This window comes from Aplysia californica, unplaced genomic scaffold, assembly GCF_000002075.1.
Source record: "Aplysia californica isolate F4 #8 unplaced genomic scaffold, AplCal3.0 scaffold00035, whole genome shotgun sequence".
In the NCBI taxonomy this organism is placed as follows: domain Eukaryota; kingdom Metazoa; phylum Mollusca; class Gastropoda; order Aplysiida; family Aplysiidae; genus Aplysia; species Aplysia californica.
In genome coordinates, this window is record NW_004797305.1 from 1,778,599 (window position 1) to 1,794,429 (window position 15,831).

The 15,831-nt window shown below is 38.7% G+C and overlaps 1 protein-coding gene across 5 annotated transcripts; it reads left to right on the plus strand.

The window, feature by feature from the left end:
* The first annotated feature begins 845 nt into the window (after window positions 1-845).
* LOC101851560 lies at window positions 846-14,622 on the plus strand. 5 transcript variants are annotated; one of them, XM_005091748.2, is made up of 7 exons: window positions 846-865; window positions 3,854-4,314; window positions 5,036-5,181; window positions 7,717-7,815; window positions 8,601-8,685; window positions 10,806-11,507; window positions 13,570-14,622. In XM_005091748.2, exons 2-7 carry the CDS (start codon window positions 4,023-4,025, stop codon window positions 13,719-13,721), a joined length of 1,476 nt encoding a protein of 491 aa, XP_005091805.1. In that variant the 5' UTR covers window positions 846-865; window positions 3,854-4,022; the 3' UTR covers window positions 13,722-14,622. The 5 variants fall into 5 exon arrangements, with proteins under 5 accessions (XP_005091805.1, XP_005091807.1, XP_035829766.1 ...); XM_035973873.1 differs by lacking the exon at window positions 846-865 and adding an exon at window positions 1,924-2,071; XM_005091750.2 differs by lacking the exon at window positions 5,036-5,181.
* The last annotated feature ends 1,209 nt before the right edge of the window (window positions 14,623-15,831 follow it).

Genomic DNA, 15,831 nt, shown 5'->3' on the forward strand with positions numbered 1-15,831 from the left:
GAAAAGCGACAAGATGGGACCTTCTGTTTACCAAAATGGAACTCCAGACGCCAAATGTATGATGTAGGCTACCATAAGTATCTGGGTCAGCGATTCCATTGGGCTACACGCAATGCTGAGAATCGCGGTAAAACAGGAGCAAGTAAAGAGGAAATATTTACTTGTACATTTATTTTATTTTTTCTTTACACAGAACAGGATTCGAATTCTGAACAGTTTTTTTGTTCCCAATCATCGAGAAGAGAGGGGGGGGGGGGTCAATTTCAATACAAACGGAACCTTACAGTTAGAGGAGGCCTAATATAGCGAGAGAAAGGGAGGGGGGAGGGACGCGATACCAATGAATCTCTTCCGAGATTTGCTGACTTGTCTGAAACGGCAAGGGAGAACGGGTATGGAAATGGAACCTTACTTCTTATTCGTCACGAGCAAAAATAATGTCGGGCATTCTTACGTATGTGACTGATAGAGCAGTAGCACAACACTAAAGCAAAAATAAGGATTCACAAAAAGACATACCTGCTCTGCATCTGGGCATAATAATAATAATAAATTTAGTTAATTGAATGACCCTTTCATTGAGAGAGGGCTCTCGTGGTCTTTTGTTTTAATACGGTTTTACGGCGCTCGCAACTACATAATGGTTATTATATGAGTACATGTATTATGAGCGCTAAGGGGTAGATGTCAACAGAGAAGTCCAAACGGGGAATCAGGCTTACTCTGCTCACCTCTCTAGCCTCAACAGCACAAGTGTGACAAGTCACAAAGTCTGTTTCGACTACCAAGGCACCCCAGAAACAACAGTTCACCAGAGAGTGACAAACATGATACAAAAGAAATATCGTAGAGGAAAATGACGATAGTAAGTAATAGTAGTGATGAGGAAAGAAAAAGCAGCAGCCCCGTATGTTGTTCCGGCACAGTATGAGCATGAAATTGATGATGATAAATCAGCCCATTTACAATTCTCTATGCATAAACACGTATGCTAATATCATCCCTTTGGGAATGGCCGAAAGACAACGGTACCGGTACTTCAGTCAGTAGCACTGCCCTGGAGTGGGGGGGGGGGGGGGGGGGGTGTTCGTCTCTTATTCAATAGGTCGTGGGTTCGAATCCGGATAGCGATGGAAAATGTTCTTTTCTAAAATTTTCTCCTTTCCTGTTCTCTAAGTACTTAGACTCTAAGTACGTACTTTAACACTTTAACAATGTTCTGCCGTCTGCTTTCGTCTCCACTTCTGCCACACCTACTTTGCCCCCTCCTCTGGGCTCCTGACTCTCTCTGCAGCCTTTCTACTGCTACATGACATGTACTCCTTGGCCCCTTCTTACTGCTGTCTTTCAGCCACACCCCTGATCTTCAAAGATATACAACTAGCTTTCTCGGATAAGGGGTGGGGGGTGTTCGCCTCTCATTCAATAGGTCGTGGGTTCGAATCCGGATAGCGATAGAAAATGTTCTTCTCTAAAATTTTCTCCTTTACTGTTCTCTAAGTACGTACTTTAACAATGTTCTGTCGTCTGCTTTCGTCTCCACTTCTGCCACACCTACTTTGCCCCCTCCTCAGGGCTCCTGACTCTCTCTGCAGCCTTTCTACTGCTACAATGTACTCCTTGGCCCCTTCTTACTGCTGTCTTTCAGCCGCACCCCTGATCTTCAAAGATATACAACTAGCTTTCTCGGATAAGGGCGTAAAATCTCGGAGGTCCCATGTGCAAGTTGTGCATGTTAAAGATCCTTTGGTGGTCCAAATTCGATAATAAGAGTAGGCTTCGGCGGCCACTCGGGCAAAAATCAACATTTCCTACCAAATGAAAATGTTTAATGTGTACCTCGCGCTCATATGACCTTTTGCAGTTGCGAGCGCCGTAAAACACTTACCAAAAAAAATTAAAAATAAATAATAATTGAGATTGAGATTTTTTAAAAACGGGGTTGAATTTTAAGTGCAGTCCGGACAGTGAACTATGACCTCTGAACTGTGGCTTTCACCTCTTTTGTTATGGTCCTGAGTGCTGATGCCGTGTAAAGAGCTTCGACAATGCTGGCTCTTCTCAATCCTGAGTCTTTAATTTTTTACTATTTTGAAAAATTGGCACCCACACGCATTAATACACTTCAAGCTCATGTTTGCACCAGGGATGAGAAGCTGACCTGGCCTGCTCCTTTCTAAACTCTAGATTCTAGATCTAGATCTAGATTATTGGATTTTCATTCCGTCCCCAAACCTGTGCCTGTGGGCCAGTCGTGTACTGTGTGTGTAGCAATGACAATGGTGTTTATATGTTATCATCATTGAGAGTAGTGTGTCTGTTGTCGAAGGATTTTTCTAAACTCAAACCAAACTTGATAGAACCAATGATGATACATAACATTATATGTATCATCATTGATAAAACATCGGCTAGCAGAACATGCCATACAACAGGTTATCGAGGGTATGCAGACACTGAGTCAGAATAAATCTGCTTACTTTAAACGAAGTGACTATTTCTCAGAATGTTCGGGAAAAATAAACTTGAACTCTATTTCTCCTAACTGTTTCCGTTCTCGATATTTTTTGGTTATTTGCGAGATTTAGGCATCTCCTTTCATTGTGCCATTCTGCGTGGACTGGGAAGAAGCTTATTTTTTGTATCAAATTCAATTTCTAGAGCTAGAGATTTTTAAATGTCTAAATATTCAGATACTTCAGTTGTGGTTAGGGCAACGCTCCCGGACTATACTTCATTTGAAAATACCTTCAAAATGTACTGCGAGAAAACAAGACTAATTATCGACCTTGAGTAACTTATTTTGCATTTAGTCACTCAGCAAAAACTAAAATCCTTCATGTAAAAAAAAAATCCCGCCCCTCCCCCTCCCACCCCCATGTCTCGTTCACACCTTATAGACACACCACATGCACACACGTCACACACACACACACACACACACACACACATACACACTCATACGGGCCACTCCATTCGCAATTATTATCTACAAATCTCGAGAATGGAAACCGTTCAGAGAAATAGAGTTCAAGTTTATTTTCCTGAACGTTCGGAGAAATAGAGCCAGCCTTTATTAAATTACTGTGGGTGTCGCGTTCGACGAGATTACATTCATCAACGAGAAGTCGGCTCCAACAAGGCAATCCTTAATCCCCGTTTTTTTTCCTCTATATATCTCTTTGTAAATGTACGTCAGCTCCAATGAGGTTGCAAACCGACCGAAGTCGCTTTCAACGAGGTCGCGATATAAAAGCAATCAGCGGCCCTAAAAACGAAGAATTTTTCTCCTTTCTCTCCATCTCATGCAAGCTCAAGGCCCATCCTCGATTCCTAACACATTGTATTGCTAGATCTAGTGTGACTCATAATGTGCCCCAAAGCCAAGAGGATGGGTGAGGGTTGGCCTACAGTAGGGATGGAAGGGGGTGGTTGGGAACGCGATGCGGGCTGTGTCAAACTGGATGAACTCTGGATGGGTAGGTCTTTTTTTTTTTATAGTAAAGGGTTTTACGGCGCTCGCAACTGCATAAGGTCATATGAGCACCTATGGGTAGGTCTAGATCGAGACCATTTTTTTTTCAATTTTCTTTTCTTCCCCTGATCAGATAATACAAGCTCCTGCCTTTACTTTATGTAGATCTAGGCCTAAATGTGAGAGGGTATGTGTCCCCACAAGAAGTGTTCAGAAAAAAAAAAAAATTTTTAATGCAGAAATGACGGTCACAACACTGCTCGAACACGCACACACTGATGCTGTTTGAGACTTTCGTCATCAGGGGGAACAACTGTTTTAATTACTGGTATTGGTACATTGTGTAATATAACAACTTGTCTTCTTTCTTTTCTTAAGCCTTAGTCACGTTTAACGAGAGGTCGGATCCAACGAGGACAACAAGCCGGTCCCGGCAACCTCGGTGCGATACCCACTGTGCAAATTTCTTCTCTAGATCCATATCAAGTATACCAACCAAGAGTGACTACGATCTCAAGCTGAAAAAGCAAATTTATTCTATTTAAGTATGGAAATCAGTCAGGAAGACGTAGTTGGCTTTGTAGGTAATGTTTTTTGCAAGAGGGTCCAAATTGTCAAGAGACTGTTATCATACGTGGACATAAACTGGCTTGTTGAAGAAAGTGAAACAGGATTCAATTATGTGTGCAAAATTTTGAAAAATAGAGCGTTAGAAGAAAAGAACAGTAAGATTAAGCAGCAAATAGACTGCGTTCTGCATCTCAAGAAGCACGGATTCAAGTGTTCAGAATTTGTAGCAGGGAAAGATGGATCATTTCTACAAACGTATAAGTACACAGGTGAGGTCTGTTGTATAGGCCTATTGTTGTCTGCTTTAGATATAGGCTACAGTTTTGGGGTATTATTTTACTTTTGCAGCCTTTTCATATATATTCAGAATTCAATAGAAGCACTTTTCTTGTTCCTTTTCATCCTTTTTACAGACACGAATATGTACAATATAAAGTATAACACTGATAGCTCGAATTCGTCGGGACAGACCTTTGTAGTTCAAGGGATCTGTAGTTCAAGGGATATTTTACAAAGATAGAGAAGAAATTAAAAAACGGGACATTTCGACGGTTGCATGATTTCAAATCTGCTGTGTTCGACCTATCCATATTGTACTGCATTCAACTTTATATTCATGCGCAAAATTTATAGTTAAAAAAATATCAAATGTTAAATGTTTTATGCCTTTATACAAACCATATTACAACAAGCCCAATTATGTAGTAATATTTCATGTGTTTTTAATGAACTGAAGCTGGGTTTCACTGACCTGAAAAAAACTAGGGTTGTTTTTGTTGCGTTTTTGGGGGGGGGGGGGGGGGAGGGGGAGGGGGGGGTTCACTAATCAAATATAATGTTTGCCTATTTTTAACCATGAGACACTAATTATTGGCAGTTAGATATCATTGATAAGTTTATATTTGTTATCTGATCTATAAATTGATGTATGATTTTTTTTTATGAGAGTTGCTATTGATGGTCACTTGGTTTGATTTTTTCTTTTCCGAGGACTTGATGGACAAAGTTTCAGTCTTTTGGGCTTTCTGTATTCTTTCATCCCTGGGACTGAACTTGAAAGTACTGGTTGTGTGAATGAATGTGCGGTAATATTTGAGCTGGGAATGCTGTTAGGACATTTTCATCACACGTTAAAAGTAAGTACAACATTGTTGTGTTGAAGCTGTGAAATTAAATTAGAAGTCTCTTAACCCTGTCCGTACATTGTTTTTACTATCGTATCCATACAACGTAGGGCTGTGCTCGTTAATCCAATCCGTACGCTTTGCCTAGCAGTCTGTCAAAACGATTTTTGGAGAAATATTGAAAGTTTCAAAGAGATCTTCGTACTAGAAGTATTTTAAAATGTGAAGAATACAACCCCGGAGGTACAAAGAGACCCCAGGGTGTACGGATAGGGTTCATATGTTACATCTTGTTTTGAAATGACAGTCACTACAGTTGATTTGAACAAGGGCCCCAGAATAACACCTACATAAATATGGCGTTTTCATTTTAGTGAAATGATTTGCTCACAAATTTAGTCACACATTGTACAAATTGAAAGTTTAAATGTGGACAGGAAAATCTGAAATTGTCAGATCTATTATAAAGACTTATAGATTGAAATCTCTTTATTAAATATACCATCAGTATTTTTTTGGCCAATACCCTAGCAAAGATGTGTTAGTGCTGTATGCTCCATGAAGAATATACTTTAAAATAACTTTTGTTTTAAAATGTAGAAATGTTTTTATGCCTCCATCAACACAGTTTAAATCATTTAGGAGGCGGGTGTCTGACCCACTGTATCACGGTCAATCCTGGTTGAGAGGAATACAACATCCCAGCAGAAACATTGAGATGCTCGATGAAAATCACTCCCCACTTGGAAATCAAACTCAGATCCCCTGCGTTGGACTGCAAAGCACTTAAGCTCTATTCCATAGATGCTGGTGGAGAAACAGTATAACACGGAGGTTGAACACTGAAGACTCCAAATCTCGCATCCGTCGAACTGTGCCTGCGGTCCCATTTTTTTCTTCTTTATCTTTGTAAGATCCCTTAAACTATGGATCCCTCGAACTACCGAGGACGATCCCGACGAATTCGAGCTATCCGTGTTATACTGTACTTCCTCGTACCTTACACGTTGGTGAATATGTTAAAAACAAATAGAGGACGCAAACAAAAGGTCATTATGTATTGAACATTTATAAAGCTGGGTATGTGTGTTTTTAGAAAGGTATAATTTTCTTTGTCTTTGTCTATTTAAGTCACATAATAAGGAATTGGTTGAAAGCTGATTCTCAATACAGTGGAAACCATATAACAGGCCCGGTTATAGCAGAGATCCGGTAATAACATTTTTAAAATCCCCGTTTTTTCCTACTCTTTGTCTCTATTAAAAGTTATCGGCAATAACAGGGCCTCATCGGAGCCCAATCAGTTTTAGCAGGGACAGAGGCTTGTTAACTCTATATGTAAAAAGTAAGGGAGAGAGGAAGAGAGAGAGAGAGAGAAAGAGAGAGAGAGAGAGAGAGAAAGTAATGCCGTGATGGAGCAAGAACATGCAAGCCACGCCACTGCAAGCACACGCAGTGGGTGAAGCGAGAGAGGGCTGCGGTGTGCTGCAGACTTCGATCTAGCCCTAAGCCTAGCTACACGCACACATAATGTGTCATGAGCAGGCCTGCCACATGGCTATGAGAGAGGGCTGGATTAGTCCACATATGCTTCTTTCCCTTACATTTCTGATTTTACAGGGATCTGATATAACAGGACTTTTTCTCTGGTCCCACCATCCCTGTTATATCAGGTTTCCACTGTAACTTCATGGAAAGTGAAGCTATTATCAATAATCACCCTACTTGGATGAATTGTACCAAAGATAGTAAATAACAAGGTGAGCCACTCAGCCAAAAAAGTGTCCGCAGGAAGTATGCCCTTTGCTTCAGATGGCGCTGCAGTCTGTTTTGAAGCTCTCTTTCGTTTTTCCAGAAGAAGATTAGGAATAGCACCTCCTTGCGTGCGCAGATCGACTGCTGTTCATCAGCAGTTTGGGTACGTTCAGTGCGTAGTTTTAGGGGTTTTTTTTATTTTAATGACCTCTCGCCTTTCATTCTAAAGTCAAATTAAACGAAGAAAACCATCACCCTTTCCTCCCGAAGAGGTTTTTTGTCAGCGTAACCATTAAAAAAAAGCGTTCTTCCGAAATTTATCCCAAAACATGCTAGTTTCACTTTGATTTTTAAAAACTCAAGTAGGGTAACTCTGTTCGCAAAGAGTGCGCTTTTGTGAAGAGGGCGCCACCAAATTTTGAGGACACTTTTTTAATTGGCTCAAAGAGAGAAGTGGCCCATCTTGTTATGTACTATCATTGATTGTACATAACAGCTTGCACTAAGAAAATTAATTCCATCTTTTTAGACAACAAACATCCCTTGTTCCCTCAAATAAAAACATCAGTCAGATGTGTGTGTGTGTGTGTACTCGTGGTGGAACACCAAACCAATGTGCCAGGATCTGGACAATAAAGATGTATCTTATCTTATAACGAATAATACATCACTGATAAATAGATGCTAATTCTGTTCAATTGGTTTTTTTTGTATTTTTATGAGCAGTAACCATCTTTAGAAGAATTGTGTTTTCCATATAAACTCATGCGATCTGATTTTTTACTTTTATAGGACTTGCCTCATGATAACTTACTGCCGGACCTGGAGGAACCATGGTACATGTCAAATATAGGCCTCCTTTCCGATATGGAGTATTTGCAGGTTATCGAGGTACTGTTACTAAAAGTTATGAGAATATATTACACACATTTTCTTGTCAGTAAAGCAATTTTAAAAATAAACTCTGACATTAAAATGTCTGTATGTGATTAGTAAGAGTAGGGGCACAGTATTTTTTAAATTTTGAAAGTACATTTTACACCAATGTTTCTCAACACCTCCCCCCCCCCTTTCCTATACACATGCTGTGGGTTTGCTGATTATACCTCTTGTGAATTATTAGAGAGAAACTATGTTTGTCCCACTAATCTGAAGAACTATGCACATGAAATCACTGTACACTCATGACTATTGACTCATACGCATTTAATATTCTTTCAATCATAAACTTTGAATTAACTTTTCCAGAACATCCCTAGATCTGTTCTACCCTTAATATGTATTGTCTTTTGCTTTTTATCTTTTTCTAATCAGGAGCTAAAGTGTAAGTGAATCCACCTTTGTTTGCTAGTTATTGCATATTTTACTGAGCTCATATTTCTCTAGTTTGTGTTTTTGAAGTTCTTGGTACATTCTTCATAAGCTTATATATATATATATCACCAAATCTTAAAGCATTGTCATAATTTTACTTGTGTGATGTTCAGAATTATGGTTGATATCCAAAGCAGAGATGTCTGCAGTTTCATAATGCATACCTGTATTATATGTTCAGTCAAGGCGGGATTTTAATCAGGGAATATATATTTAAGCCCTTATTTATTTGCCTTAAAAGGCTATATTTTATTGTGTAAAAGACCTTTGATTTTTGTTAACTAAATTGTGGTGTGTTTCAGGATGGCCCACAGCGTATAAGGCTCAAAGCTATGATAGAAGAAATTGACTCGACTTTTTCAGCTGTTCAAGACAGGTTGAGTAAAGGTGAAAATTTTTTTTATCTTTCTTAATTCTTATCAGTTTTAGTTGGTATTCCTTATTATTTTTAAAAAGAATTTATTGCAAAACTCACTAGAGCCCCCAAAATGAGATTATGATCTATACGTGTGTTATAGTCTGTCCTCAGAGGATTTCACGCCCGCAACCCGCAACTTGCGGGCTCGCAACTTTTGCCCTTTTGCGCAACTTTTGCCGTTTTGGTGAGTTTGTGAATTTTAGCCAATTTTCTGCAAAATTTGGGAAAATAATAATAAAATTTCGTTAATGAGCGGGTGAAACTTTCTTCGACGACTAAAAATAACGACGCCATGGGGGACAGTTCGTACCAGAAATACCACTTCCTTTGTCTTCTTAGTCCTGTTTATACAAGAAGCGGATTGTTGAGAGAGAGAGGCATTCACCTGGACTGAATCGTCTTCTAGCTTGATATCTATCTACAGTAAATCAATCGTAAACACGATGTTGTGCCATCTCTTTCTGGTGTGGCTTTGCGCTACTTTTTTTCCACATGCACATCAGGAGAAGTGGAGAGAAGCTTCTCTCTTTACACATCGCTCGTTTACTGTGGGCGTAGATCTCAGTCCGAAGAAACAAGCATGTCCCTTTTATTCCTGTGGTACAACCATTTGCGGATATTGATTTTTTTCAATTGAATTTTTCATTTTGTTTCTAGATCTAGTCTACTTTGTATCCTGCGTAAAGACTTTTCCAAAGAACATTTTTATGAAAATCTATGTCAATAGATTTCTATATTTCATACATATGACATTTGCTCATGCACCATCAAGTTTTTTTACAGACATTCACTTTAACTTTTGGTTTTGATTCAACAAAACTCATATATTGGTTACTTTGATTGCAATGAGCTTTCCAACAATGTATTCCATGACCTTTTATTAGCTATTCGCGTCTTGCATCTGTTCTTGCAACTTTTGCTAATTTTTCTTTCAATTTTTTTCAACTTTTGCTATCTTCAAATGCAACTCTCTCCGGGGACAGAATAGTATGTTGAGCTTAATTTCCCCCTGAAAATCCCACAAAGACTCTGTATTTGTTATGTTTTTGTTTAACCCTTTTCCTATGGGCTTTCGTAGCTTAGAGGTTAAGGTGTTGGCCTCTCATTCAAAGGTCCCGGGTTCGAATCCGGGTAGCGACTGAAAAATTTTCTTCGCTAAAATTGTCTCCTTTCACCTCCTTTCCTGCTCTCTAGCAATGTTCTGTCGTCTGTTTTCGTCTCCTCTTTCTGCCCCCATCCCCCTCACCTCCTTTGCCCCCTCCTCTGGGTTCCTGACTCTTTCTGCAGCCTTTCTACTGCAACTCCTTGGCTCCTTCTTACTGCTGTCTTTCCTCCAAACCCCTGATCTTCTGGTAGGAAAGATCTACACTTAGCCTTCTCGGACAAGGGCGAAAAATCTCTGAGAGCCCGTGTGCAAGTTGTGCACGTTAAAGATCCTTTGGTGGTCTAAAATCAATAAGAGTAAGCTTCGGCCGCCACCCGCGCAAAATTCAAAATTTTCTACCAACTGAAAAAGTTTAATGTGTCCCATGCGCTCATATGACCTTATGCAGTTGCGTAAAACACTTGCCCAAAAAACCCACCCCTTTTCCTCTAAGTGGCTAGTGAGCCAATCCTATTTTGCAGAGTGCACCTTCTGATGAAAATGCAATCATTTACTTCCCAATAAACACTGAAAAGGACTCACTACACTCAAATTGCAAACAGTATTCTGTAAATAGATGTTAAATTTTCTAAAATGGGGTTGGGAGGGTGTCAATTAATTGGTTTGTGGATAGTTTGGTTGAGTGTTGTTTTCAACCATGCATTGTTTCAATTTGTGGGTGTGTGGTAACAAATTTTGAAGCTCAACTGATTGCACAAAAACAGCAATAATTTTTAGGATATTTACTTTTTTACTGGTAAAAAGTGACATGTACATTCAAAATTCAATGCAGATTGAATAAGTGACATATAAAAAACAGTTCCTTTGTAATGTATATTTTTACTAAGTTGATGGTTCTAAAATTTAATGGGGTTTCTAAATATATTTTTCTTATTCATCATTCATGTGTCCCCCCCCCCCCCCCTTTTTTTTTTTACTTCACAGGCATTCTTCACGGAGATTTCCATGGGTACAATCTAATTGTTGAGCACTCCTTTAACAGTCAGATGAGACGTTGTAGTTTGAAGTCTAATATTTTAAAAGAATTCAAGGCATTAAAGGAAGAACTTCGTATAAAAAATAACCCCAGCTCACTACCATCTTTTGCCTCCATTCTGCAACAGAAATGTAACAGACCTAGCTTTGAGGAAATTCTTGAAACTTATGGCATCATAGACTATGGGGAAGTTTCCTTTTCTTTCATTGTGTTAGAGGTTGGCCGACTTATTGTTGACCTGATGACTATTGTTTTATCAAAGCCTCCAAAGGAGGAGGGTGTTGATGTTTGCAAGTACCCAGTTTACTTTGAAAGTGATGTCAGTGAACAGCTTCACAGGGAAGTTTGTGTCAGGGAACCCTCCAAAAATGAACATATTCCTATCTCCGAAAACAGCATCACCAATTGTACCAAGGATTCCGTACAAAGTTGTGAAGCCAGGACTAAAATTCCTAAAGGAGAATCTGCAAAACAAACAAAATTGATGAAAACAGACAAAGAGAGTAGAACAGAACACTTTCTCCGTGATGTTGTTGGCCTCGGAGGGGTGGCTCTCAGTGGCTACTTGCTGACTAACACTCTCACAGATGTGGACATTTCAATCTTGAAGGCTTCTGTGATGAGCTCTCTTATTCAGTATTATATTTTAGGTGAGAATTTTTAGTGGTAATAGAGGTTAAAACATTTGGGAAATATTAGTTATCTGGGGTCTGAAAGATATCTTTATATAATTATCTCATGACTTGCAAAGGAATATTTTAGGATATTTCTCCAGTAAACACTTACCTGTTCATATACACATACAGTGGAGTCCACTTGAACCAAACACATTTAATCTGAAAATACCAGTAAACAGAAGACCACTAATAGAATCCGAGGTTGTGTCCTTCATTATTTGAGCAATATCTCTAAACTCAAAACATGGCGAAATTTTAAAAAAATCTGTTGGTCCTACCTATTTCAATTTATATGTACTTTACTGTATATTTAAAAACAAAATTCTCACTTTTTAAAAATAACTTCAATACAGGAAATAAGACAATGCTGGGAGAGGATTCTCTAATGCAGATTGAATGGAAGATATCCTGCTTCCAGTGTTGCGTGCATGAAAATACAAAATGTTATGAAGAAAATGTTTTTCAAACATTTGTTCATATACATAGTGAATCCTGTTATAACTAGAGGGAGGGGACTGGTGTAAAATATCCGTTATAGCGGGATTCTCCTTATAAGGGATCCTGCAATAAATTTAAGGGAAATATTAAAGTAGCCTAACCTAAGAGTTTGGTGTTCTATTTATTTCCTTTTGTTATCTCGCTGATGATGATTTTGTTCAACATGACCTCTAGGTCGTACTTGATCAAAAATAGAATCAGGTTTCTTTCTCTAGGGCTATCGATGTTGAAAGCTCGACATTGGCGATCAGAAAGAAAGGGCTCTAGGCTAACTCGCCCGCTGTGTTGTCCCCCACCCCACCACGCCCTGTGGTGCGTTCCGTCTGCTCACGCACATTGGGTACTCACCACACCCTTCCCACGTCACACATTCGCTCCATCCATCACAGCACTGTGACCTCTCCATCCCCACTTCGTAAAAGTGAGAGGCATGGTAGGCTTAAATAATTTAGACTGGGCTGACCTATCACGCGATGCGTACTGCTTGTCTGTGTATGCCACACCCTCCCCACTCATTCGCTCCGACCTTCATTGTTGGCGCCAGTGAGCTCTCCCATTCTTTGTTTCACTAGATCACCTTGTTTCTCAACTGGCAGGGTTTTACATATATGTATAATTGGCCTACACACTGTGCACAGTAGCAGCGATATTCCGCTATAACCGACTCGCGTGTTTGTCTGATTGCGCTATAGCAGTACTTTATTTACAAAGCTAAAGAAGCGAAAAAAGGGGTTTTAGAATAGTGTCTTCATAACAGACTTCTCGTCATTTCAGGACTCGTTATAAGTGGACTCTACTGTATCATGTTCATAGACACCTTACTGGCTGAAATATAATCTACTGCACATGTGAAAGGCTGCTTATCGATGGTGTTGCAAGCAGTTCACTTAGTCTGTTTGGGACAAAAAAATTGTTTTTGTTGTTTTGCTCCTATCAGGAATCATGAAAAGCAAGAGAATTGTAAGCCTTGATCATAGCATTAAACTGCATTTTGATGATGTTGTCATATGCTTCTTTGATGAAGCTTTAGAAAGATGGAAAAATCGAGAATTCTCAAAATTTGAAATTACGTGGATTGCTTGCGACAGAGACAATATAATATATATTTGTTTATTTTTAAGAAGTTCTTTATGTTTGTTTTTATTTAGATTTTTAAAATTTTGTTATTTGTGTAGTCACAGTCAAAAAGTTTTGTCTTGCAAAATCCCTCAGACTGAAATTGCTTTTTAGGGTAAGCTGTGTAATTTACCAATTAGTCTGAACCTTTTATGATTGTTGAATGAAGTATTTTCCAGAACCTTCAGGAGGAATGATATTATATAAAACATTTTTATAAATTTCCAGTAGGCTTAGTGTGAGGCAGTATAAAAAAACTTAATAAAAATTGCAAAAAGGTGGAAAAATGTTGGTTACTTCAATTTCATATTATTTATTTTGACAAACTCCTAATTTCATCAAAATGACACACAATTTTTATCCCTTATTCTCTTTACCTTGGAGACTAATAATACTTATATATTGTTTTTTGTTTTCATAGGCACCAAGGCCATGGCTGAGCAACCAGAAAACAGTCAGTATGTAGGCTTGGGTGCAGCCGAGGCAGAGAGACTTTTGTGGGTGATAGATTCTATGAGTCAAAATGAGCTGCATCAAGCCTGGATAGAAAGTGCAATCATATTTTTAACTTGATAATGGATAACTGTTGAAATGTTAAAAAATTTTGTGTGTGTGGTAACTGAACGGCAGGGAAATTGAGCACTTGATAAAATCCTGAAGTGGCGCGGAGCATCGCTCCAACTGGCTCAAAATGTTGGTCAAATAGCCTCCCCCCCAACTAGTACCTTTGCCTTCCTTGCTGTTAAACCTGTTTCTGTACAATCAGTGCCTGATGCATGAAACTGGCTTACTAAGGGTCTGAGGTAGCTGATGGTAAGAATATTCTGTTTGATGCAAAGTGTATTGTGCAAGATAATGAATACCGATACTCAAACACAGGGAGTCAGTTTCCTCTCATTGAGTCTGAGGTATCGTTATATATACTTATATACAAAACATATACATGTATGAACTATAATAAGCAATATCAGATTCAACGATACCTCAGACTCAATGAGAGGAAACTGACTCCCTGTGTTTGAGTATCGGTATTCATTATCTTGCACAATACATTTTGCATCAAACAGAATATATATATATACATATATATATATATGTTTGCGTGTATGTACATGTAAAGGAGGGAGATGGACTGTTTTTGTTAGACCTAAAGAAGTGTTTTAAGACCTAGTTATTATTGTAGAGGGTTGTGCAGGCCAAGGTACCTAGCTTGATTTAAAAAGGATACATTTTGGTGGGAAGGCCAGGATATAGCTTGAGATATTCTTGACACCTTATTTGAGAGGAATAAACTGTTTTGTATAACATGTATGACAAGTGTGAATGAAAATATTAGTGCAGAGGTTTCTTTTATCCTTCTAGATCTAATTAACTTTCTGACTCGGTTTTTCCAATTTTCAGATTACTTTTGTGATTACTGTGCATCACATGTACTTGCATGTATGTATATGAATAAATTCTACATCTGTATACATACCTGCATTTTTGTGAATTCATTTCAGTGGGGCAGGTGTTTGAATGTATTAGATAGGTTCTTAGAATAAAATGATGGTTCTTTAGCTGGGGTTGATGCTTGAAAACCAAGGTCTCAATGGGTGATTATAACTCCTAGGCCTTTGTGATAAGAAGCTCTCTCTTACTTTCATAGGTCCTCCATGAAATACTAATAGCCCTGGTGGGTGGCTGGGGGATGCTCTGGTGTTTGCTCCTTCTTTTGTATCAAACGCCTATCAGCCTATCATCCTTATCTCTCCTCCCATTCTTTTTATGTTACCCTCAATCTCTTTTTATTTAAATCGAACATCAATCATCCTTATCTACCCTCCCTCTTTTCCGGTATGTTACTCTCTAGCAACACCTCTAATCTTTGGTACTTTTTTATTTCATTCATTTGCTGAAAATACTGTATAATTCTTACTAAAACTAACCTTAAGCTAACAGCCCTGGCTTAATTTAGAGACTTAGAGAGGCACTCTACATTGATATTTTAAAGCCCCTGTAGCACTTTGTAAATGGCTGTATTGTGTGACACCAACTTTTGAAGACAGTGGAAAGCTGATGAAAAAAGTCACAACGAAGCTTGGGCCCCCAAAGAGACTTGGATCCTCACATGTGTCCTTTGTTTTAGCTGTAGATTGAAACTGCCAGTCCTGCTAAAATCTCGTCAGCCATACACAAACCTGCTCCTGGATTTACCATGAATTAATTAACATCATCCTTCTGTCCACTAGACAGAGGCCTTCTTTCTGCATTATTGAAAAAGATGCCTTCCTTTTGTATCTCATCGTCTTGCTTCTCCTCTCCTCTTTCCAATTCAGTGTACATGCAATCCCTTAAAATATAGCTGGAAGTTCATACTGTTGAAATTGTTCAAGGTGGCCACCCAATGTTGAGGAGACAAGGTTGTTATCTTAGACAGGTGGATGTCTAGGTCAGTTTCATTATAATATTATGTTTATTTAAAGCGAAAGGGGGAAAAGTTGGAAGTGGTCGTTTTTACAGGTGATTGTCTTGGAGAGGTGGCCATTTGAGCAGGTTCAACTGTATTTGGAAAGAAGCTACCAAGATGAATCAGTACCACTTGAACCTTTTATTTTTAATTTTTCTACACTCTTTTATATCTACAATATAGGCTACAGGTGTAGACATGTAAAAAATTATGTTGTTTTGTGGTTTGGCTTAT